Below are 23512 nucleotides of genomic sequence, written 5' to 3' on the forward strand. Positions count from 1 at the left end.
GGGTAAAAATGTTATAGAGGGAGTAGTAGGTAAATTTGGGGTGCCAGGGGTAAATGTAAATGGGGAGCCTTTAATTGAGCTATGTGTAGAAAGAAATTTGGTAATAAGTAATACATATTTTATGAAAAAGAGGATAAATAAATATACAAGGTATGATGTAGAACGTAATGAAAGTAGTTTGTTAGATTATGTATTGGTGGATAAAAGGTTGATGGGTAGGCTCCAGGATGTACATGTTTATAGAGGGGCAACTGATATATCGGATCATTATTTAGTTGTAGCTACAGTTAGAGTAAGAGGTAGATGGGAAAAGAGGAAGGTGGCAACAACAAGTAAGAGGGAGGTGAAAGTGTATAAACTAAGGGAGGAGGAAGTTCGGGTGAGATATAAGCGACTATTGGCAGAAAGGTGGGCTAGTGCAAAGATGAGTAGTGGGGGGGTTGAAGAGGGTTGGAATAGTTTTAAAAATGCAGTATTAGAATGTGGGGCAGAAGTTTGTGGTTATAGGAGGGTGGGGGCAGGAGGAAAGAGGAGTGATTGGTGGAATGATGAAGTAAAGGGTGTGATAAAAGAGAAAAAGGTAGCTTACGAGAGGTTTTTACAAAGCAGAAGTGTTATAAGAAGAGCAGAGTATATGGAGAGTAAAAGAAAGGTGAAGAGAGTGCAAGAGGAGAGCAGATGAAAGAGTGGGAGAGGCACTGTCAAGAAATTTTAATGAAAATAAGAAAAAATTTTGGAGTGAGTTAAACAAGTTAAGAAAGCCTAGGGAAAGTATGGATTTGTCAGTTAAAAACAGAGTAGGGGAGTTAGTAGATGGGGAGAGGGAGGTATTAGGTAGATGGCAAGAATGTTTTGAGGAACTTTTAAATGTTAAGGAAGAAAGGGAGGCGGTAATTTCATGCACTGGCCAGGGAGGTATACCATCTTTTAGGAGTGAAGAAGAGCAGAATGTAAGTGCGGTGGAGGTACGTGAGGCATTACGTAGAATGAAAGGGGGTAAAACAGCTGGAACTGATGGGATCATGACAGAAATGTTAAAAGCAGGGGGGATATAGTGTTGGAGTGGTTGGCACTTTTGTTTAATAAATGTATGAAAGAGGGGAATGTACCTAGGGATTGGCGGAGAGCATGTATAGTCCCTTTATATAAAGGGAAAGGGGACAAAAGAGATTGTAAAAATTATAGAGGAATAAGTTTCCTGAGTATACCAGGAAAAGTATACGGTAGGGTTATAATTGAAAGAATTAGAGGTAAGACAGAATGTAGGATTGCGGATGAGCAGGGAGGCTTCAGAGTGGGTAGGGAATGTGTAGATCAAGTGTTTACATTGAATCATATATGTGAACAGTATTTAGATAAAGGTAGGGAAGTTTTTATTGCATTTATGGATTTAGAAAAGGCATATGATAGAGTGGATAGAGGAGCAATGTGGCAGATGTTGCAAGTATATGGAATAGGTGGTAAGTTACTAAATGCTGTAAAGAGCTTTTATGAGGATAGTGAGGCTCAGGTTAGGGTGTGTAGAAGAGAGGGAGAATACTTCCCGGTAAAAGTAGGTCTTAGACAGGGATGTGTAATGTCACCCTGGTTGTTTAATATATTTATAGATGGGGTTGTAAAAGAAGTAAATGCTAGGGTGTTCGGGAGAGGGGTGGGATTAAATTATGGGGAATCAAATTCAAAATGGGAAGTGACACAGTTACTTTTTGCTGATGATACTGTGCTTATGGGAGATTCTAAAGAAAAATTGCATAGGTTAGTGGATGAGTTTGAGAATGTGTGTAAAGGTAGAAAGTTGAAAGTGAACATAGAAAAGAGTAAGGTGATGAGGGTATCAAATGATTTAGATAAAGAAAAATTGGATATCAAATTGGGAAGGAGGAGTATGGAAGAAGTGAATGTTTTCAGATACTTGGGAGTTGATGTGTCGGCGGATGGATTTATGAAGGATGAGGTTAATCATAGAATTGATGAGGGAAAAAAGGTGAGTGGTGCATTGAGGTATATGTGGAGTCAAAAAACGTTATCTATGGAGGCAAAGAAGGGAATGTATGAAAGTATAGTAGTACCAACACTCTTATATGGATGTGAAGCTTGGGGGGTAAATGCAGCAGCGAGGAGACGGTTGGAGGCAGTGGAGATGTCCTGTCTAAGGGCAATGTGTGGTGTAAATATTATGCAGAAAATTTGGAGTGTGGAAATTAGGAGAAGGTGTGGAGTTAATAAAAGCATTAGTCAGAGGGCAGAAGAGGGGTTGTTGAGGTGGTTTGGTCATTTAGAGAGAATGGATCAAAGTAGAATGACATGGAAAGCATATAAATCTATAGGGGAAGGAAGGAGGGGTAGGGGTCGTCCTCGAAAGGGTTGGAAAGAGGGGGTGAAGGAGGTTTTGTGGGCTAGGGGCTTGGACTTCCAGCAAGCGTGCATGAGTGTGTTAGGAGTGAATGGAGGCAAATGATACTTGGGACCTGACGATCTGTTGGAATGTGAGCAGGGTAATATTTAGTGAAGGGATTCAGGGAAACCGGTTATGTTCATATAGTCGGACTTGAGTCCTGGAAATGGGAAGTACAATGCCTGCACTTTAAAGGAGGAGTTTGGGATATTGGCAGTTTGGAGGGATATGTTGTGTATCTTTATACGTATATGCTTCTAAGCTGTTGTATTCTGAGCACCTGTGCAAAAGCAGTGATAATGTGTGAGTGTGGTGAAAGTGTTGAATGATGATGAAATTATTTTCTTTTTGGGGATTTTCTTTCTTTTTTGGGTCACCCTGCCTAGGTGGGAGACGGCCGACTTGTTGAAAAAAAAAAAAAAAAAATTATTATCACACTGGCCGATTCCCACCAAGGCAGGGTGGCCCGAAAAAGAAAAACTTTCACCATCATTCACTCCATCACTGTCTTGCCAGAAGGGTGCTTTACACTACAGTTTTTAAACTGCAACATTAACACCCCTCCTTCAGAGTGCAGGCACTGTACTTCCCATCTCCAGGACTCAAGTCTGGCCTGCCGGTTTCCCTGAATCCCTTCATAAATGTTACTTTGCTCACACTCCAACAGCACATCAAGTATTAAAAACCATTTGTCTCCATTCACTCCTATCAAACATGCTCACGCATGCCTGCTGGAAGTCCAAGCCCCTCGCACACAAAACCTCCTTTACCCCCTCCCTCCAACCTTTCCTAGGCCGACCCCTACCCCGCCTTCCTTCCACTACAGACTGATACACTCTTGAAGTCATTCTGTTTCGCTCCATTCTCTCTACATGTCCGAACCACCTCAACAACCCTTCCTCAGCCCTCTGGACAACAGTTTTGGTAGTCCTGCACCTCCTCCTAACTTCCAAACTACGAATTCTCTGCATTATATTCACACCACACATTGCCCTCAGACATGACATCTCCACTGCCTCCAGCCTTCTCCTCGCTGCAACATTCATCACCCACGCTTCACACCCATATAAGAGCGTTGGTAAAACTATACTCTCATACATTCCCCTCTTTGCCTCCAAGGACAAAGTTCTTTGTCTCCACAGACTCCTAAGTGCACCACTCACTCTTTTTCCCTCATCAATTCTATGATTCACCTCATCTTTCATAGACCCATCCGCTGACACGTCCACTCCCAAATATCTGAATACGTTCACCTCCTCCATACTCTCTCCCTCCAATCTGATATCCAATCTTTCATCACCTAATCTTTTTGTTATCCTCATAACCTTACTCTTTCCTGTATTCACCTTTAATTTTCTTCTTTTGCACACCCTACCAAATTCATCCACCAATCTCTGCAACTTCTCTTCAGAATCTCCCAAGAGCACAGTGTCATCAGCAAAGAGCAGCTGTGACAACTCCCACTTTGTGTGTGATTCTTTATCTTTTAACTCCACGCCTCTTGCCAAGACCCTTGCATTTACTTCTCTTACGACCCCATCTATAAATATATTAAACAACCACGGTGACATCACACATCCTTGTCTAAGGCCTACTTTTACTGGGAAAAAATTTCCCTCTTTCCTACATACTCTAACTTGAGCCTCACTATCCTCGTAAAAACTCTTCACTGCTTTCAGTAACCTACCTCCTACACCATACACTTGCAACATCTGCCACATTGCCCCCCTATCCACCCTGTCATACACCTTTTCCAAATCCATAAATGCCACAAAGACCTCTTTAGCCTTATCTAAATACTGTTCACTTATATGTTTCACTGTAAACACCTGGTCCACACACCCCCTACTTTTCCTAAAGCCTCCTTGTTCATCTGCTATCCTATTCTCCGTCTTACTCTTAATTCTTTCAATTATAACTCTACCATACACTTTAACAGGTATACTCAACAGACTTATCCCCTTATAATTTTTGCACTCTCTTTTATCCCCTTTGCCTTTATACAAAGGAACTATGCATGCTCTCTGCCAATCCCTAGGTACCTTACCCTCTTCTATACATTTATTAAATAATTGCACCAACCACTCCAAAACTATATCCCCACCTGCTTTTAACATTTCTATCTTTATCCCATCAATCCCGGCTGCCTTACCCCCTTTCATTTTACCTACTGCCTCACGAACTTACCCCACACTCACAACTGGCTCTTCCTCACTCCTAAAAGATGTTATTCCTCCTTGCCCTATACACGAAATCACAGCTTCCCTATCTTCATTAACATTTAACAATTCCTCAAAATATTCCCTCCATCTTCCCAGTACCTCTAACTCTCCATTTAATAACTCTCCTCTCCTATTTTTAACTGACAAATCCATTTGTTCTTTAGGCTTTCTTAACTTGTTAATCTCACTCCAAAACTTTTTCTTATTTTCAACAAAATTTGTTGATAACATCTCACCCAATTCTCATTTGCTCTCTTTTTACATTGCTTCACCACTCTCTTAACCTCTCTCTTTTTCTCCATATTCTCTTCCCTCCTTGCATCACTTCTACTTTGTAAAAACTTCTCATATGCTAACTTTTTCTCCCTTACTACTCTCTTTACATCATCATTCTACCAATCGCTCCTCTTCCCTCCTGCACCCACTTTCCTGTAACCACAAACTTCTGCTGAACACTCTAACACTACATTTTTAAACCTACCCCATACCTCTTCGACCCCATTGCCTATGCTCTCATTAGCCCATCTATCCTCCAATAGCTGTTTATATCTTACCCTAACTGCCTCCTCTTTTAGTTTATAAACCTTCACCTCTCTCTTCCCTGATGCTTCTATTCTCCTTGTATCCCATCTACCTTTTACTCTCAGTGTAGCTACAACTAGAAAGTGATCTGATATATCTGTGGCCCCTATATAAACATGTACATCCTGAAGTCTACTCAACAGTCTTTTATCTACCAATACATAATCCAACAAACTACTGTCATTTCGCCCTACATCATATCTTGTATACTTATTTATCCTCTTTTTCTTAAAACATGTATTACCTATAACTAAACCCCTTTCTATACAAAGTTCAATCAAAGGGCTCCCATTATCATTTACACCTGGCACCCCAAACTTACCTACCACACCCTCTCTAAAAGTTTCTCCTACTTTAGCATTCAGGTCCTCTACCACAATTACTCTCTCACTTGGTTCAAAGGCTCCTATACATTCACTTAACATCTCCCAAAATCTCTCTCTCTCCTCTGCATTCCTCTCTTCTCCAGGTGCATACATGCTTATTATGACCCACTTCTCGCATCCAACCTTTACTTTAATCCACATAATTCTTGAATTTACACATTCATATTCTCTTTTCTCCTTCCATAACTGATCATTTAACATTACTGCTACCCCTTCCTTTGCTCTAACTCTCTCAGATACTCCAGATTTAATCCCATTTATTTCCCCCCACTGAAACTCTCCTACCCCCTTCAGCTTTGTTTCGCTTAGGGCCAGGACATCCAACTTCTTTTCATTCATAACATCAGCAATCATCTGTTTCTTGTCATCCGCACTACATCCACACACATTTAAGCATCCCAGTTTTATAAAGTTTTTCTTCTTCTCTTTTTTAGTAAATGTCTCCAGGAGAAGGGGTTACTAGCCCATTGCTCCCGGCATTTTAGTCGCCTCATACGACACGCATGGCTTACGGAGGAAAGATTCTTTTCCACTTCCCCATGGACAATAGAAGAAATAAAGAAGAACAAGAGCTATTTAGAAAACAGAGAAAAACCTAGATGTACTCACCTAGTTGAGGTTGCGGGGATCGAGTCCGAGCTCCTGGCCCCGCCTCTTCACTGATCGCTACTAGGTCACTCTCCCTGAGCCGTGAGCTTTATCATACCTCTGCTTAAAGCTATGTATGGATCCTGCCTCCACTACATCACTTCCCAAACTATTCCACTTACTGACTACTCTGTGGCTGAAGAAATACTTCCTAACATCCCTGTGATTCATCTGTGTCTTCAGCTTCCAACTGTGTCCCCTCGTTACTGTGTCCAATCTCTGGAACATCCTGTCTTTGTCCACCTTGTCAATTCCTCTCAGTATTTTGTATGTCGTTATCATGTCCCCCCTATCTCTCCTGTCCTCCAGTGTCGTCAGGTTGATTTCCCTTAACCTCTCCTCGTAGGACATACCTCTTAGCTCTGGGACTAGTCTTGTTGCAAACCTTTGCACTTTCTCTAGTTTCTTTACGTGCTTGGCTAGGTGTGGGTTCCAAACTGGTGCCGCATACTCCAATATGGGCCTAACGTACACGGTGTGCAGGGTCCTGAATGATCCCTTATTAAGATGTCGGAATGCTGTTTTGAGGTTTGCTAGGCGCCCATATGCTGCAGCAGTTATTTGGTTGATGTGCGCTTCAGGAGATGTGCCTGGTGTTATACTCACCCCAAGATCTTTTTCCTTGAGTGAGGTTTGTAGTCTCTGGCCCCCTAGACTGTACTCCGTCTGCGGTCTTCTTTGCCCTTCCCCAATCTTCATGACTTTCCACTTGGTGGGATTGAACTCCAGGAGCCAATTGCTGGACCAGGTCTGCAGCCTGTCCAGATCCCTTTGTAGTTCTGCCTGGTCTTCGATCGAGTGAATTCTTCTCATCAACTTCACGTCATCTGCAAACAGGGACACCTCAGAGTCTATTCCTTCCGTCACGTCGTTTACAAATACCAGAAACAGCACTGGTCCTAGGACTGACCCCTGTGGGACCCCGCTGGTCACAGGTGCCCACTCTGACACCTTGCCACGTACCATGACTCGCTGCTGTCTTCCTGTCAAGTATTCCCTGATCCATTGTAGTGCCTTCCCTGTTATCCCTGCTTGGTCCTCCAGTTTTTGCACCAATCTCTTGTGTGGAACTGTGTCAAACGCCTTCTTGCAGTCCAAGAAAATGCAATCCACCCACCCCTCTCTCTCTTGTCTTACTGCTGTCACCATGTCATAGAACTCCAGTAGGTTTGTGACACAGGATTTCCCGTCCCTGAAACCATGTTGGCTGCTGTTGATGAGATCGTTCCTTTCTAGGTGTTCCACCACTCTTCTCCTGATAATCTTCTCCATGATTTTGCATACTATACATGTCAGTGACACTGGTCTGTAGTTTAATGCTTCATGTCTGTCTCCTTTTTTAAAGATTGGGACTACATTTGCTGTCTTCCATGCCTCAGGCAATCTCCCTGTTTCGATAGATGTGTTGAATATTGTTGTTAGGGGTACACATAGTGCCTCTGCTCCCTCTCTCAATACCCATGGGGAGATGTTATCTGGCCCCATTGCCTTTGAGGTATCTAGCTCACTCAGAAGCCTCTTCACTTCTTCCTCGGTTATGTATGTATATATATATGCATGTGCGTGTCTGTGAAGTGTGACCAAAGTGTAAGTAGGAGTAGCAAGATATCCCTGTTATCTAGCGTGTTTATGAGACAGAAAAAGAAACCAGCATATATACTAATATATATATATATATATATATATATATATATATATATATATATATATATATATATATATATATATATATATATATATATATGTATATATATATTGTTGCAAATAAGAAATTTTTTAATGAACTTCAGAATGTGGCCTGTTACCATTTATTTTTTATGCAACAAGATTTTTGGATCCGAGTTCTTTAAAGGTCTTTTAGAGTCTAGGGGAAATAATTTCAACTGGGAAACTCCATAGAATAATATTCAAATTTATTAAAGTATTTAAATACAATACTTTATCTTCTCTTTGTAGTTAATTTAACTTAATACTTTGTACAATAAAATTACCATATACATTTAGTTCCAAATCATGGAAATGTCATATTAATAAGGAAGTTTAATTATTCTTCCTGTATCTAAGTCCTCATTAATATTTACGTCTCTTTCTTAACAAGACTGTAAACTCAAAATACGAAAGGTACAAGATTTAACAAGACCTTTGAATCTGGCCGTAAAGTATCTATGGCTTACTGAACTGACCAAGAATATAAATATCAAAAGAGTCTTTCAAAGTAATGAGGAACAAAGTGAGTCCAATTCTCAAAACCATTCAACTGTACACCGTAAGAGCCAATATACGATCAGTTGTCAGGGCTAGAGCAGGGTGCAGACTGACTACTTGCCAGTCTGTTGACGTGTCGTCAGGTTGGATCAGCTGAGCCACGTCAGCCAACCGGACATAAACAACTGAACAATTCACCGGATGGTTCCGAGACTTAAACTCTATATACACAAGAAATCCTACCTAACCATAATAGTAAAATAATAGTGATAATTACAAAATAGTGATAATAATGATAATAGCGATAATAACAATAATAGCGATAATAATGATAATACCATGGTATTTTTCATATATTAACAGATAATAATATAACGCCGAAAGTCTCTATTTTAGCTATAAACGGGGACTTTCGCACTATAATATTAAGTGATGAACATATGCTCTTACAATATTTAAATAACACAGGATGACCAATTTCAAAGATATAACACCCCCCCCGTACGACAATAGGTCGCAGTAGGGAGTTTGCAAGCGTCCTTGGTAATATCTCCTTTATAGTAAGCTTCCTCTTGGTAAATAAGGCAAGTAGTACGACGGAAGAATGGAGAAGAAATAACTCGAACAGCATGGTTATTTGCCAGAGGATGAGCTTTTGGAACAATGGCCAGAAGAACTATCTGGAGTGGCTTCCAGGGGTCGGCCTAGGAAAGGTTGGAGGGAGTGGATAAGGGAGGTTTTGTGTGCAAGGGGCTTGGACTTCCAGCAGGCGTACGTGAGCGTGTTTGATAGGAGTGAATGGAGACGAATGGTTTTTAATACTTGACGTGCTGTTGGAGTGTGAGCAAAGTAACATTTATGAAGGGGTTCAGGGAAACCGGCAGGCCGGACTTGAGTCCTGGAGATGGGAAGTACAGTCCTGCACTCTTTTAATGTTTTTAAAAACTGTAGTGTAAAGCACCCTTCTGGCAAGACAGTGATGGAGTGAATGATGGTGAAAGTTTTTCTTTTTCGGGCCACCCTGCCTTGGTGGGAATCGGCCGGTGTGATAAAAAAAAAAAAATAAATTAGGCTCTGAGGGTACTCATTACTTTACTTTACATTTTAAGGTATACATTTTTTTTTCAGGGGCGAGAAAGAGCATCAGCAGTTATGTTATGGGACCCACTTAAGTGTTGAATACTAATCAGATAAGGTTGGATCCTCAGAGCCCACCTGAGGATTCGGGTGTTCTTTGATTTCATAGAATTTATATAAATTAAAGGGTTGTGATCAGAAAATACCATAATTTTATGGGGGGAGGTTCCCAGATAAATGTCAAAATGTTCCAAAGATATTACTAGGGCAAGAGCTTCTTTCTCTACAGTGGCGTAATTCTTTTGGTGACGTTTCAACTTTGAAGAAAAATAAGATATAGGATGCAAAATATCAGTAGAGGGGGATTTCTGAAGTAACACCGCCCCCACAGCATAACCGCTGGCATCAATGTGTAAATAGAAGGGTTGATTAAAGTCAGGACTTTTCAATACGGGTGACGAAGAAAGCAACCGCTTCAACCGATTAAAAGCTATCTCACAATCTTTCGACCAGCAAAACTTCATCTTACTACTGGTCAACTCAGTAAGAGGAGACGCAACCTGAGAAAAATTAGGACAGAAACGTCGATAATAACCAGTCATTCCAAGGAACCTCTGTACAGACTTTCTATCTTGAGGGATAGGAAACTCGGCAATGGCCCTAACTTTTACATCAACAGGACGTACCTCACTCTGGCCTATACAAAAACCGAGGTATTTAATCTTGGCTTGTCCAAACTGACACTTGGCTAAATTTATGGTGAAGTTGTACTTTTCTAACTTCTTAAATAAGGTTTCCAGGCGAATTAAGTGTTGCTCTCATTCATTGCTATATATAACAAGATCATCTAGATATGCATCCACTCCCATTAAATCATTGGTCAGCAGGTTCATCAGGCGCTGAAAGGTAGAGGCCGCGTTACACAACCCGAAGGGCATAACGCGATAATTGAATAATCCGCCTTGTATAGTAAATGCGGATATTTCTTGGGCTCGCTGGGTAAGCGGCACTTGGTAATAGCCCCTTAATAAATCCAGGCGGGTAACATAAGCGGCTCCTGATACTCTGTCTATTAGATCATCAATACGGGGCAGTGGGAAGCCATCTGGTACCGTGAGAGCATTAACCTTACGATAATCAGTGTATATTCTAGAAGTTCCATCAGGCTTGGGAACTATATACAGGGTGAGGCCCACGGACTTTTACTCCGTTCTATGAGTCCATGGGACAACAAGAATTCTACTTCTTTGTTTAATGCTTCTTGTTTGAGTGGACTTGCCCTATAAGGTGGCTGTTTGCAAGGCTTAGCTCCTTGTACATCTATGTCGTGAATTCCCAATGTGCAACACCTAGGGACGTCATCGAATGAAACCTCATAACGTAATATCAAGTCTTTGACATCTTTTGCTTTTTCCAAATCATGATTCATAAGAAAGGTATCAAGAGATTGCAATGTCTCTGAATTTTTTAAACGTACTTCTATGGCTTTAGAGATGCTGGGCAGACGTACATTTTCAGTTTCAGCTAAAGGAAGAACTGTCGTAATTGGTACGAGACTAGGGTGGTAAGCCTTAAGTTGGTTTATGTGATAAGTACGTTTTGCTTTTCTCTTTCCTGGAGTTTGTAGTACATAATTTACCTCATTGAGCCGCTCAATCACTTCCAAAGGACCTTCGTATCTAGGTTGCAGAGCGTGTCCAGGTAAAAATTTCTGTGCCATCACACTGTCACCTGGTTTAAAGAAGCGAGAGCGTGTGTGTTTGTCATAACAATGCTTCATCTTGGATTGGGCCTTAGCTAAGTTTTTGAGGCTAATTCCCTCAATTGTGACAAACATTTTTGCATTAGAGATGGAGTTGTTTTAAACGAGGGTTCTGATTTTCCGGTCCATGAATCTTTTAGTACGGCGAGGGGGCCGCGTACTTGGTGTCCGTAAATTAATTCAAATGGACTAAACCCAGTGCTTTCTTGTTCGCTTTCCCTTAAGGCGAACAAGAGAAATGGTATTCCCTCGTCCCAATCTCGGGAAAACTGCTCGCAGTACGCTCTCAACATTGATTTTAATGTTTGATGAAATCGCTCGAGGGCTCCTTGTGACTGAGGGTGATAACCAACAGAAAATACGGACTTAATTCCAAGGCGAGATAAGGCATCGCGAAACATCTTAGAGGTAAAATTTGAACCTTGATCTGATTGAATTATTCGGGGAATCCCCACCTGAAAGAAAATTTTTTGCAGAGCTCGAACAATGATGCAAGAATTAATTTTTCTCAAAGGGATAGCCTCCGGATATCGAGTAACGACATCCATAATTGTAAACAGATATTGATTCCCTTGTTTAGTCCTGGGTAACGGACCAACACAAACTATTATCAGGCGTGAGAAGGGCTCACCACTGACGGGAATCGGAATGAGGGGAACTGGTGGAAGGGTGTGCGAAGGTTTGCCGGTCACTTGGCAGACTTGACAACTTTTTAGATAGCTTTCTACAGTCTCCTTCATTCTGGGCCAATGAAAATGCTTGGCTATTTTGCCCAGCGTTTTCTTTACTCCCAAATGTCCTCCCATGGGACTATGGTGGGCGAAACTAATAGCCAATTCTCTAAAGGTGTTAGGTAGCACTACTAGATGTTTGCTGGTAGACAGATAATCGTCAGAAGACAAAAGAGACTTTTCCTTTCTCATTAATATACCATTAGCAAGATAGTAACAATTGTCCAGGTCTTGGGCGTCGTCTTCTGGTAAATTATTATAGAAATCCTCATGCAGGATCAACTGAGAAAGATTTTCCATAGTTTTACAGTTAGAAGCTCTACACCATCTCTCAAAAGCGATTTTCTTTTCACATGCAAAATCTACATACGACTGAGTTGGCTGGCGTTTTAATGCTCTAAAGGTTTTTTGATAACTTACTGGGAGGAGATCATAAGCCTCAAGGATAGCCTTCTTAACGGAATCATAATTCACATACAGTACTTCTCAAAAGGTAACGAAGCCGTACAACTTTGAGCTTTACCAGACAACGAAGTATGTAACAAGGTTGCCCAGTGTTGTCGGGGCCAGCGCATAGCACGTGCTTGATTCTCAAAGACTTCAAAATAAGTATCTAAATCTCCGTCATTAAACCTTGGAACCATAGATGCAGCTTTTTGTATATTAAAAGCATCATTTGAGGATTCATTACATCTTTCACTCACATTACCTTCTTGTTGTTGTCTTATATAGCGGAGTGTTTCCCTTTGAAAGTCTTCTTCATTTAATTTACGCTGAGCCTCAATTTGAGCAGTCTGTAAAATAAATAGTCTCTCTAATTTCTCAAACTGACTGAGAAATATGCCCCGACAGTATCGAAAAGGAAGGAATTGAATTGGCGGTACGTGGATATTCCTTTGGACGTGCTCCCTGGTGAGTGACAGACTGACCATTAATAGGAATTCTTTCAGTAACGGGCGAATGCAGAACAGCGGCTGTACCCTGCAATACTTCATCTACTTTACTAGAAGCCAAAGCGGGGCCTAATCTATCGGGTTCAATTTCAAGATCACCTCCTTGAAATTGTTCTTCTAATACTTCGAATCTCGACTGGTAGCTTACTTGAGAAACTAAACTTTCAGAGTCAGAATCTTCTGCTACATGATCGTCAGAGGCCCCTGGAAACAATTTGTTTCTAATTATTGCCCTTACGGTATTGGCTGTGTAATATCTATCGTATGGTACTCCCAATTTACGGGCTATCTGCCAGCACGTTTGAAGTTTCAAGGAGTCTAGCTTTGACAATGTTAAATCTTCAAATAACTCTTTAATGTGATCTTCCATGATCAAAATTTTGAAATTAACTAAAGATAAATTCCCAGTATATAGCTTTAATATTGTTCTTTTGATCAATGTCTTAGAACAACAGAGATCCCGGACAGGTACCCCATTTGTTGCGAATAAGAAATTTTATAAAGAACTTCAGAATGTGGTCTGTTACTATTTTTTTCTTATGCAACAAGATTTTGGATCAGAGTTAGTTAAAGGTATTTTAGAGTCTAGGGGAAATAATTTCAACTAGGAAACTCCATAGAATAATATTCCAATTTAATAAAGTATTTAAATATAATACTTTATCTTATCTCTGTACCTAATATTATAATAATACTTTGTACAATAAATTTACAATATACATATTTAGTTCAAAATCATGGAAGTATCACATTAATAAGGAAGATTCATTTTTCTTCCTGTAATTAAGTCTTCACTAACATTTACGTCTTTGTCTTAACAAGACTGTGTAAACTCAAACTACAAAATGTACAAGATTCAACAAGACCTTTGAATCCGGCCGTAAAGGAAGTAGAAAGCAAGAGTTTGTCTGAGAAGACGTATCTATATGGGTTACTGGACTGACCAAGAATATAAATATCAAAACAATCTTCAGAGCAATGAGGAACAAACTGAGTCAGCTCTAGAGACTAATTCTCAAACCCATTCAAACTGTACACCCTAAGAGAGAACCAATATACGATCAGTTGTCAAGGCTAGAACAGGGAGCGGACTGACTACCTGCCAGTCTGTTGACCCATCGTCAGGTTGGATCACCTGACCCAAACGTCAGTCAGTCGGACATAAACAATTGAACAATTTACCGGATGGTTCCGAGACTTATGCTCTATATACATAAGAAATCCTACCCATAATAGTAAAATAATAGTGATAATTACAAAATAGTGAAAATAACAATAATAATAATAATAATAATAAAATAGGGGCAATACCATGGTATTTTTTATATATTTTAACAGATAATAATATAACACCGAAAGTCTCTATTCTAGCTATAAACGGGGACTTTCGCGCTATAATATTAAGTGATGATCATATTCTCTTACAATAGTTAAATAACACAGGATGACCAATTTCCAAGATATAACAAGTGAGTATAAACAAACAGTTATCAACTCTCTAATTAGCTATTGTGAACTTGAGGGCTGATAAATCAAGGTTCATTTTACCAAGATTTACTTAATCAAGATTCATTAAACCAGTGTTTACTATATCGAGTTATTTCACACTGAGATGTGTTGGATGTGTGCCCTAATGAGGGCCTTTATATTGAGGTTGTGTTATTTCAGTGTCCGTTGTATGGAGGGGTTCTCACTAACAGTGGTTGTTACAGCAGGTTAAGTGCCTAGTTATAATAATAATAATTACAGTGGAACCTCGGTTTTCGTGATTAATTCATTCCAGAAAGTCTGATGAAAACTGAATTTTACGAAAACTGAAGCCATATTTCCCATGAGTATTAATGTAACTCCAATTAATCCGTTCCAGAAACCCAAAAATATTAACAAAAAAACTTTTTATAGAGAATAACTATAGTTTTACATACAGAAAACAGTAAGAAATAAATATAAATGACTAATGAAATGGATAAATGAACATTTAACATCACTTTTACCTTATTGAAGACTCATGTTGGCATATGGAAAACAGCGACGAGGGGTGAGGGAGGAGGAGAGGTTATTGTTTGGAAGGGGTATCCCCCTCCATAAAGATTTCAAGTGTCAAGGCCCTATCCAGGGTTACTTCCCTTCTTTGTCTTTTACTGGCACTAGTACCAACTTGAGAGTCACTGAATCCCTGTCGCAGAAAATATTTGTCCAGATAGGGCTGTTTCTGGCATCTCTTTAAGATTTGCCTAAAATGGGACAAGATATTGTCATTGAACATGTTGCAGACATGGCTTGCAACAGCTTTGTTAGGATGATATTTCTCCACAAAAGTTTGCAACTCATTCCACTTTGCACACATGTCTTTAATCACTGAAGAAGGCACTTTCTCACAATGCTCACTCAATGAGAAACAAAGCCAGACTGAGTCAGAATGCATGGGAAGCTTTGTGTGGGTGTGGGCAGGCAGATGTATTTGGTACGGCGGACCATTGTCAACTCTGTGAAAACTGAGTGGATGTATGAAAGCTGGGACAAAATTTTGACGAAGAAAGTAATCAAAAACCGAGGTTCCACTGTATAATAATTAATAATAATAATTGTAGGTAGTAGGTTGGTAGACAGCAACCACCCAGGGAGGTACTACCATCCTGCCAAGTGAGTGTAAGACGAAAGCCTGTAATTGGTTTACATGATGGTAGGATTGCTGGTGTCCTTTTTTCTCTCTCATAAACATGCAAGATTTCAGGTACGTCTTGCTACTTCTACTTACACTTAGGTCACACTACACATACATGTACAAGCATATATATACACACCTCTCTGGGCTTTCTTCTATTTTCTTGCTAGTTCTTGTTCTTGTTTATTTCCTCTTGCCTCCATGGGGAAGTGGAATAGAATTCTTCCTCCGTAAGCCATGCATGTTGTCAGAGGCGACTAAAATGCCGGGAGCAAATGGCTAGTAACCCCTTCTCTTGTATTATTACTAAATGTAAAAGGAGAAACTTTCGTTTTTCCTTTTGGGCCACCCCGCCTCGGTGGGATACGGCCGGTGTGTTGAAAGAAAGAATTGTAGGTAGTAGGTTGGTAGACAGCAACCGCCCAGGGAGGTACTACCGTCCTGCCAAGTGAGTGTAAAACGGAATCCTGTCATTGTTTTACATGATGGTAGGATTGCTGGTGTCTTTTTTTGCCTCTTAAACATGCAAGATTTCAGGTACGTCTTGCTACTTCTACTTACACTTAGGTCACACTACACATACATGTACAAGCATATATATACACACACCCCTCTGGGTTTTCTGCTATTTTCTTTCTAGTTCTTGTTCTTGTTTATTTCCTCTTATCTCCATGGGGAAGTGGAACAGAATTCTTCCTCCGTAAGCCATGCGTGTTGTAAGAGGCGGCTAAAATGCTGGGAGCAAAGGGCTAATAACCCCTTCTCCTTTATAGATTACTAAATTTAAGAAGAGAAACTTTCGTTTTTGTTTTTGGGCCACCCTGCCTCTGTGGGATACAGCCGGTTTGTTGAAAAAAAAATGATGATAATAATAATAATAATAATTATACTTTTTTTTAGCATGATACAATGTTTGTATAAAGGTGAATTACATTTAGATGTACATGCAGAAATTCCCTTAATATGCAGAACATTTCTGGCAAACTTAAGATTAACTTAAGACTAATAAAGCAATAACAGTATGAGTAATTTTATACACACAGTCACTTGGGTTAATGTAGGCACCTACCATCCAACTTATGACTGAGCTTGGTTCTGACCAACTGGTCGTAAGTCAAAATGGACATATGTCGAACTTTACTACTGAATATCAATATCACATTTTTGTAATGACTTTATTTTATTGTTTTATTTTGGTATTTCATTTTTTATTGTACTTTTTATGCTGTTAGTACTGTATTTTATACTGTAAGGTTTAGGATAAACATTGTGTACAACACAAACAGTTTATTTACCAGAAATTTGACATAAAAAACACGGTCGTAAGTCGTATGCCAAGCAGGTCGTAAGTCGGATGGTAGGTGTATAAATTTAGAAATTACAGTGAATACAAGAGTATCAAATATCATATTAGTTCAATCTACATATAGGCTTTTATCAAGTTTAATTAATAAGGAATTACAGGTTTGATTATTAAAGTAAAAGGGACACAATAAATTTTTTAATGTCTTGGAGGATTACAGATATTGAAAATAAGATTATACTACTGTTTTATACGTGTTCATAATATTGAGAACATGGAAATGTAATTTTCACATGTTTAGCTGATGTTGGGATATATTAGGGAGAGAAGGTGTTTTTTAACAGTAGTTTTGAGGATGCTGGCTGAGTCACTGGTTCTGGAGATGTCTGGCAGAGAGTTCCAGATTTTGGGCCCTTTTATGTACATTGAATAGATTTAGTTAGACAAGGGAATGTCATAGAGGTTTTTGTTCATAAAGATTTTTGTTCATAGAGATTTTTGTGCATAGTATTGTCTGTAGGTCCTGTTACAACTATCAAGAAAGTGCTTCAGGTCGAGATTAATATTAGAATTTATTGTTCTGTATATGCAGGTTGCACAGTAGTAGGAGTGAATGTTTTGTATAGTGAGTATGTTTAGGTCTTTGAAGAGTGGAGGAGGGGGGTGTTGTCTAGCAGTGGACTGTGTGGTCATTCGTACTTCGGCTTTTCAACGGGTTATTATTGGCTTGAGGTGAGTTGCTGTTGTGGATCCCCAGGCACAGTGTAGGTGAGGTTTGGATACTTTTTTTGTTATATGTTGGATATGGGTGTTGAATATCAAGTTGCTGTCAGGGTGCAGACAGCTGGATGTCACTTCCTCTGCTCCCAAACATAATATAGAAGATTTTGTCAATATTAAGTGTAAGTTTATTGGTAATCGTCCATGTTGATATTTTTACGAGCTCTTCATTAATAATAGTGTTGAATGAGGCAAGATTAGGGTGGGAGAGGACAAAAATTGTGTTGTCAGCAAAAAGAATAGGTGTAAGTTGTTGCTATACAGTTGGAAGGTCATTGATGTATAAAAGGAAAAGTAGGGGGCCAAGGACGCTTCTCTGTGGAACACCAGTGTTCAGAGTTCTTGTTGAGGAGATTATGTCCTTAACCCGTAAACGGTCCAAACGTATATATATGTTCACTACCGTACTGCCTCAACTTTTTTGAGAAAAAAAACATTGTTTTTTTTAATAGGAAAAAAGAGCATATGGTACCCAGGCATCCCCAATTATTTTAATATGGTGCACAGTGAGTGCTCACACCCATTCTCACATGTCTAGGCGACTCGGGCTTATCGTGGCAATGTTAAATGTAGGACACATAAAACGTATATATACGTTTGGGCACTAGCGGTAAAAACGTATATATACGTTTGGGGCACTAGCAGTAAAAACGTATATATACGTTTGGACCGTTTATGGGTTAATAGAGATGTATTGCAGTCTATTAGTGCTGTAAGACTTGATATATGCAAGTGCATGACCTCTGATTCTGTAATGATCAAGTTTGTGAAGTAGGATGCTGTGGTCTACTGTATCAAAAACTTTCCATAGGTCGATAAAGAGTCCTAGTGGATATTAATTTTTCCAAGTGCTGTGTAAAGCAGGTCTCGCATTTTTATAATTGTGTCATTTGTGCTTTTGTTTCTCCTGAAGCTCAACTGGCTGGAGTTGAGGATGCTTTCTGATGTTATAAAGGAGTATCATCTCTTGTGTATAAGTTTTTCGAAGATTTTGGATAGTAAAAGCAAGTTTGATGTTGGCCTATAGTAGTTGTTTACATCTGTTGGGTCACCACCTTTATGTACTGGTGTAACCCTTGCTATCTTGAGGTTACTTTCACTAACAGTATGGTTCCTTTAACAGGTTAAGTGTCCGGTGGTTCACTAACAGTGTGGTTGTTATAACAGGCTAAGTGTCCAGTGGTTCACTAACAGTGTGGTTGTTATAATAGGTTAAGTGTCTGGTGGTTCACTAACAGTGTGGTTATTATAACAGGTTAAGTGTCTGGTGGTTCACTAACAGTGTGGTTATTATAACAGGTTAAGTGTCCGGTGGTTCACTAACAGTGTGGTTGTTACAACAGGTTAAGTGTCTGGTGGTTCACTAACAGTGTGGTTATTATAACAGGTTAAGTGTCCGGTGGTTCACTAACAGTGTGGTTGTTACAACAGGTTAAGTGTCTGGTGGTTCACTAACAGTGTGGCTGTTACAACAGGTTAAGTGTCTGGTGGTTTACTAACAGTGTGGCTGTTACAACAGGTTAAGTGTCTGGATGCCTTCACTTCACAACAAACACGTCTGGTGGTTGTGGTCGATGGTCTTGACAGCTGTGAACAAGAGAAGGTGCTCTCAGTGCTTGATGCTGTGCACACACTCTTCACTGACTCCTCGGCACCCTTCATCATCCTCCTGGCCATCGATCCTCACATCATCACCAAGGTCAGTGGTCCTGCTACCTGCCTACCTACCTACCTACCTGGCTCCTCAAGGTTATAGTTATCTTTGGGGAAATTATCTCACAGTTATCATTAGTATTAATTTGCCTAGATAATTAACTATTATTTTCTTAGACTTAACATTAAGGACTTTTTTTAATGTATGTACTCACCTAATTGTGGTTGCAGGGGTCGAGACTCAGCTCCTGGCCCCGATGTGTGTGTGTGTGTGTGTGTGTGTGTGTGTGTGTGTGTGTGTGTGTGTGTGTGTGTGTGTGTGTGTGTGTGTGTGTGCGCGTGCGTGCGTGCGTGCGTGCGTGTGTGCATGCATACGTACGTACGTACATACGTACAGTGGACCCTTGAGTTTTGTAAGCCTCATGCTTCGTAAATTTTGCCTTTCGACAACTTTTTTCATCAAAATATAGCCTCGCAGTTCATAATTTACCTCGGCATTCATCTGTTATCAGAATGTGCACGAGCAGTCTTCTAGTGTCTGCACCACACAAAGGAGCCCCACACACCATTCCCAGCAGCCAGCCAGCTGCGTGGCTGGCCGGCTGCTGGCGGCCTGGCTCTATCTCCGTTTGTCTGTCTCTATCTATGTCTATCTCTGTCTGTCTCTCTGTCTCTATCTCTATCTCTGTCACTGTCTATTTGTCTCTGTCTATCCCTGTCTATTTCTGTCTGTCTCTGTCTATATCTGTGTCTCTCTGTCTCACAGGTACACATAAATACAAGTATACATGTACATAGTGTAAATTACCTAGGATAACCCAAAATATCCAGACAAAGTGCTATACTCTGAATGAAGATGTGAGTAAAGGTGATGACCCAGTCTTGTGGCTCTCTCTGAGACAGAGCTAGACAGGTAGACAGATAGACAGGGAGCTCGACAGACTAACATGTTTGTGTACCAGTGAAAACAAAGTGAGGGCCGATGCTCATCAAATGTCATCTCTAATCTTTTCTTGTCAAGTGTTATCACTGCACCCTCGAGTATGTTCATCAAATATAAGCTCTTATCAAATGTTATCTCATCTTAACATGTCACTGTCAGAGGTGGACTATGTGTTTCATGCTTCAAGGGAACTTATTATTACCTATTATTCTTCTTTCAACGTACCAGCCATATCCCACCCAGGCAGGGTGGCCCAAAAGGAAAAACAAAAGTTTCTCCTTTTACATTTAGTAATATATACAGGAGAAGGGGTTACTAGCCCCTTGCTCCCGGCATTTCAGTTGCCTCTTACAACACGCATGGCTTACAGAGGAAGAATTCTGTTCCACTTCCCCATGGAGATAAGAGGAAATAAACAAGAACAAGAACTAGAAAGAAAATAGCAGAAAACCCAGAGGGGTGTATGTATATATATGCTTGTACATGTATGTGTAGTGTGACCTAAGTGTAAGTAGAAGTAGCAAGATGTACCTGAAATCTTGCATGTTTATGAGACAGACAAAAGACACCAGCAATCCCACCATCATGTAAAACAATTATAGGCTTTTGTTTTACACTCACTTGGCAGGACGGTAGTACCTCCCTGGGTGGTTGCTGTCTACCAACCTACTACCTATTATTACCTATTATTATTATTATTAGTCATTGTCGTCCTCCTCCTCCTCCTCCTCCTCCTCCTCCTCCTCCTCCTCCTCCTCCTCCTCCTCCTCCTCCTCCTCCTCCTCCTCCTCCTCCTCCTCCTCCTCCTCCTCCTCCTCCTCCTCCTCCTCCTCCTCCTCCTCCTCCTCCTCCTCCTCCTCCTCCTCCTCCTCCTCCTCCTCCTCCTCCTCCTCCTCCTCCTCCTCCTCCTCCTCCTCCTCCTCCTCCTCCTCCTCCTCCTCCTCCTCCTCCTCCTCCTCCTCCTCCTCCTCCTCCTCCTCCTCCTCCTCCTCCTCCTCCTCCTCCTCCTCCTCCTCCTCCTCCTCCTCCTCCTCCTCCTCCTCCTCCTCCTCCTCCTCCTCCTCCTCCTCCTCCTCCTCCTCCTCCTCCTCCTCCTCCTCCTCCTCCTCCTCCTCCTCCTCCTCCTCCTCCTCCTCCTCCTCCTCCTCCTCCTCCTCCTCCTCCTCCTCCTCCTCCTCCTCCTCCTCCTCCTCCTCCTCCTCCTCCTCCTCCTCCTCCTCCTCCTCCTCCTCCTCCTCCTCCTCCTCCTCCTCCTCCTCCTCCTCCTCCTCCTCCTCCTCCTCCTCCTCCTCCTCCTCCTCCTCCTCCTCCTCCTCCTCCTCCTCCTCCTCCTCCTCCTCCTCCTCCTCCTCCTCCTCCTCCTCCTCCTCCTCCTCCTCCTCCTCCTCCTCCTCCTCCTCCTCCTCCTCCTCCTCCTCCTCCTCCTCCTCCTCCTCCTCCTCCTCCTCCTCCTCCTCCTCCTCCTCCTCCTCCTCCTCCTCCTCCTCCTCCTCCTCCTCCTCCTCCTCCTCCTCCTCCTCCTCCTCCTCCTCCTCCTCCTCCTCCTCCTCCTCCTCCTCCTCCTCCTCCTCCTCCTCCTCCTCCATATCCAAAACATGGCTGGGATCTATAAATACTTTTTATATATTCCAAGACAATAGTAAATGTCCACCTGTCAGTGTGTTTGTGACAATGCGAGTGCAATTTCAGTACCTAATACTAGTGTCAGAACAAAGATTGGTTATAAAATGACAAGAACTACTATAAATTGTAATTATCAGAACATAAAAATTATATAAAATATGAAAATAGAGAACAAGGTATATCAGTAACACTTCGGCAAGTGCCAGGACTCGATGTTGCTGTCACGTGAGCATCCAGTGCCAACTTCTGGGCCTCATATCTCTGTAAGTACTGACCCTAATTTTTTTTTTATCCTATAACCCTTAGAAAACCTAGGTAGTAGGTTGGTAGACAGCAACCGCCCAGGGAGGTACTACCGTCCTGCCAAGTGAGTGTAAAACTGAAGCCTGTAATTGTTTTACACGATGGTAGGATTGCTGGTGTCTTTTTTTTTTTGTCTCATACACATGCTAGATTTCAGGTATGTCTTGCTACTTCTACTTACACTTATGTCACACTTCACATACATGTACAAGCATATAAATACACACCCCTTTGGGTTTTCTTCTATTTTCTTTCTAGTTCTTGTTCTTGTTTATTTCCTCTTACCTCCATGGAGAAGTGGAACAGAATTCTTCCTCCGTAAGCCATGCGTGTTGTAAGAGGCAACTAAAATGCCGGGAGCAAGGGGCTAGTAACCCCTTCTCCTGTATATATTACTAAATGTAAAAGGAGAAACTTTCGTTTTTCTTTTTGGGCCACCCCGCCTCGGTTGGATACGGCCGGTGTGTTGAAATATTAATTTTAATACACACAAACTGAAGAAGACATGCACAGTTACATGACACTTACCTTTATTGAAGATCTGGTGATGATTGATGGGATGGGAGGAGGGGAGAGTGTTGATGGTGTTAGTGTTTAGAAGGGGAATCCCCTTCCATTAGGACTTGAGGTGGCAAGTCCTTTTCCAGGGTTACTTCCCTTCTTCTTTTAATGCCACTAGGACCAGCTTGAGAGTCACTGGACCTCTGTCGCACAACATATCTGTCCATAGAGGCCTGTACCTCCCTTTCCTTTATGACATTCCTAAAGTGTTTCACAACATTGTCAATGTAATGGTCACCAGCACAGCTTGCAATAGCTGTGTGAGGGTGATTTTTCATCAAAAAAGGTTTACACTATAAACCACATTGCACACATTTCCTTAATCTTCGAAGTAGGCAACTTCCTCAATTTCTCTATCCCCTCCTCCGAAGCAGTTTCCTCAGGTGTGGCCTCTTGCTGTTGAAGATGATCTAGCAGCTCATCAGTGGTTAGTTCTTCATTGTCCTCCTCCACCAACTCTTCCACATCCTCCCCACTAACCTCCAACCCCAAGGACTTTCCCAATGCCACAATGGATTCCTCAACTGGCATACTCCTCTCAGGGTTAGCCTCAAACCCTTCAAAATCCCTTTGGTCTACACATTCTGGCCACAGTTTCTTCCAAGCAGAGTTCAAGGTCCTCTTAGTCACTCCCTCCCAAGCCTTACCTATAAGGTTTACACAATTGAGGATATTAAAGTGATCTCTCCAAAACTCTCTTAGAGTCAGTTGAGTTTCTGA

The 23512-nt window shown here is 41.1% G+C and overlaps 1 protein-coding gene across 1 annotated transcript in view; it reads left to right on the plus strand.

Annotated features, from left to right (window-relative positions):
• The window catches only part of Arms (Ankyrin repeat-rich membrane spanning), a 707292-nt gene that overhangs the window by 286568 nt on the left and 397212 nt on the right, over window positions 1-23512 (plus strand). Inside the window, exon 14 of the mRNA XM_070095086.1 lies at window positions 19189-19408. Coding sequence (XP_069951187.1) covers window positions 19189-19408 — 220 coding nt within the window. The remainder of the gene's footprint in view (window positions 1-19188; window positions 19409-23512) is intronic.

The sequence above is a fragment of the Cherax quadricarinatus genome, chromosome 49 (assembly GCF_038502225.1).
Source record: "Cherax quadricarinatus isolate ZL_2023a chromosome 49, ASM3850222v1, whole genome shotgun sequence".
Taxonomy (NCBI): Eukaryota; Metazoa; Arthropoda; class Malacostraca; order Decapoda; family Parastacidae; genus Cherax; species Cherax quadricarinatus.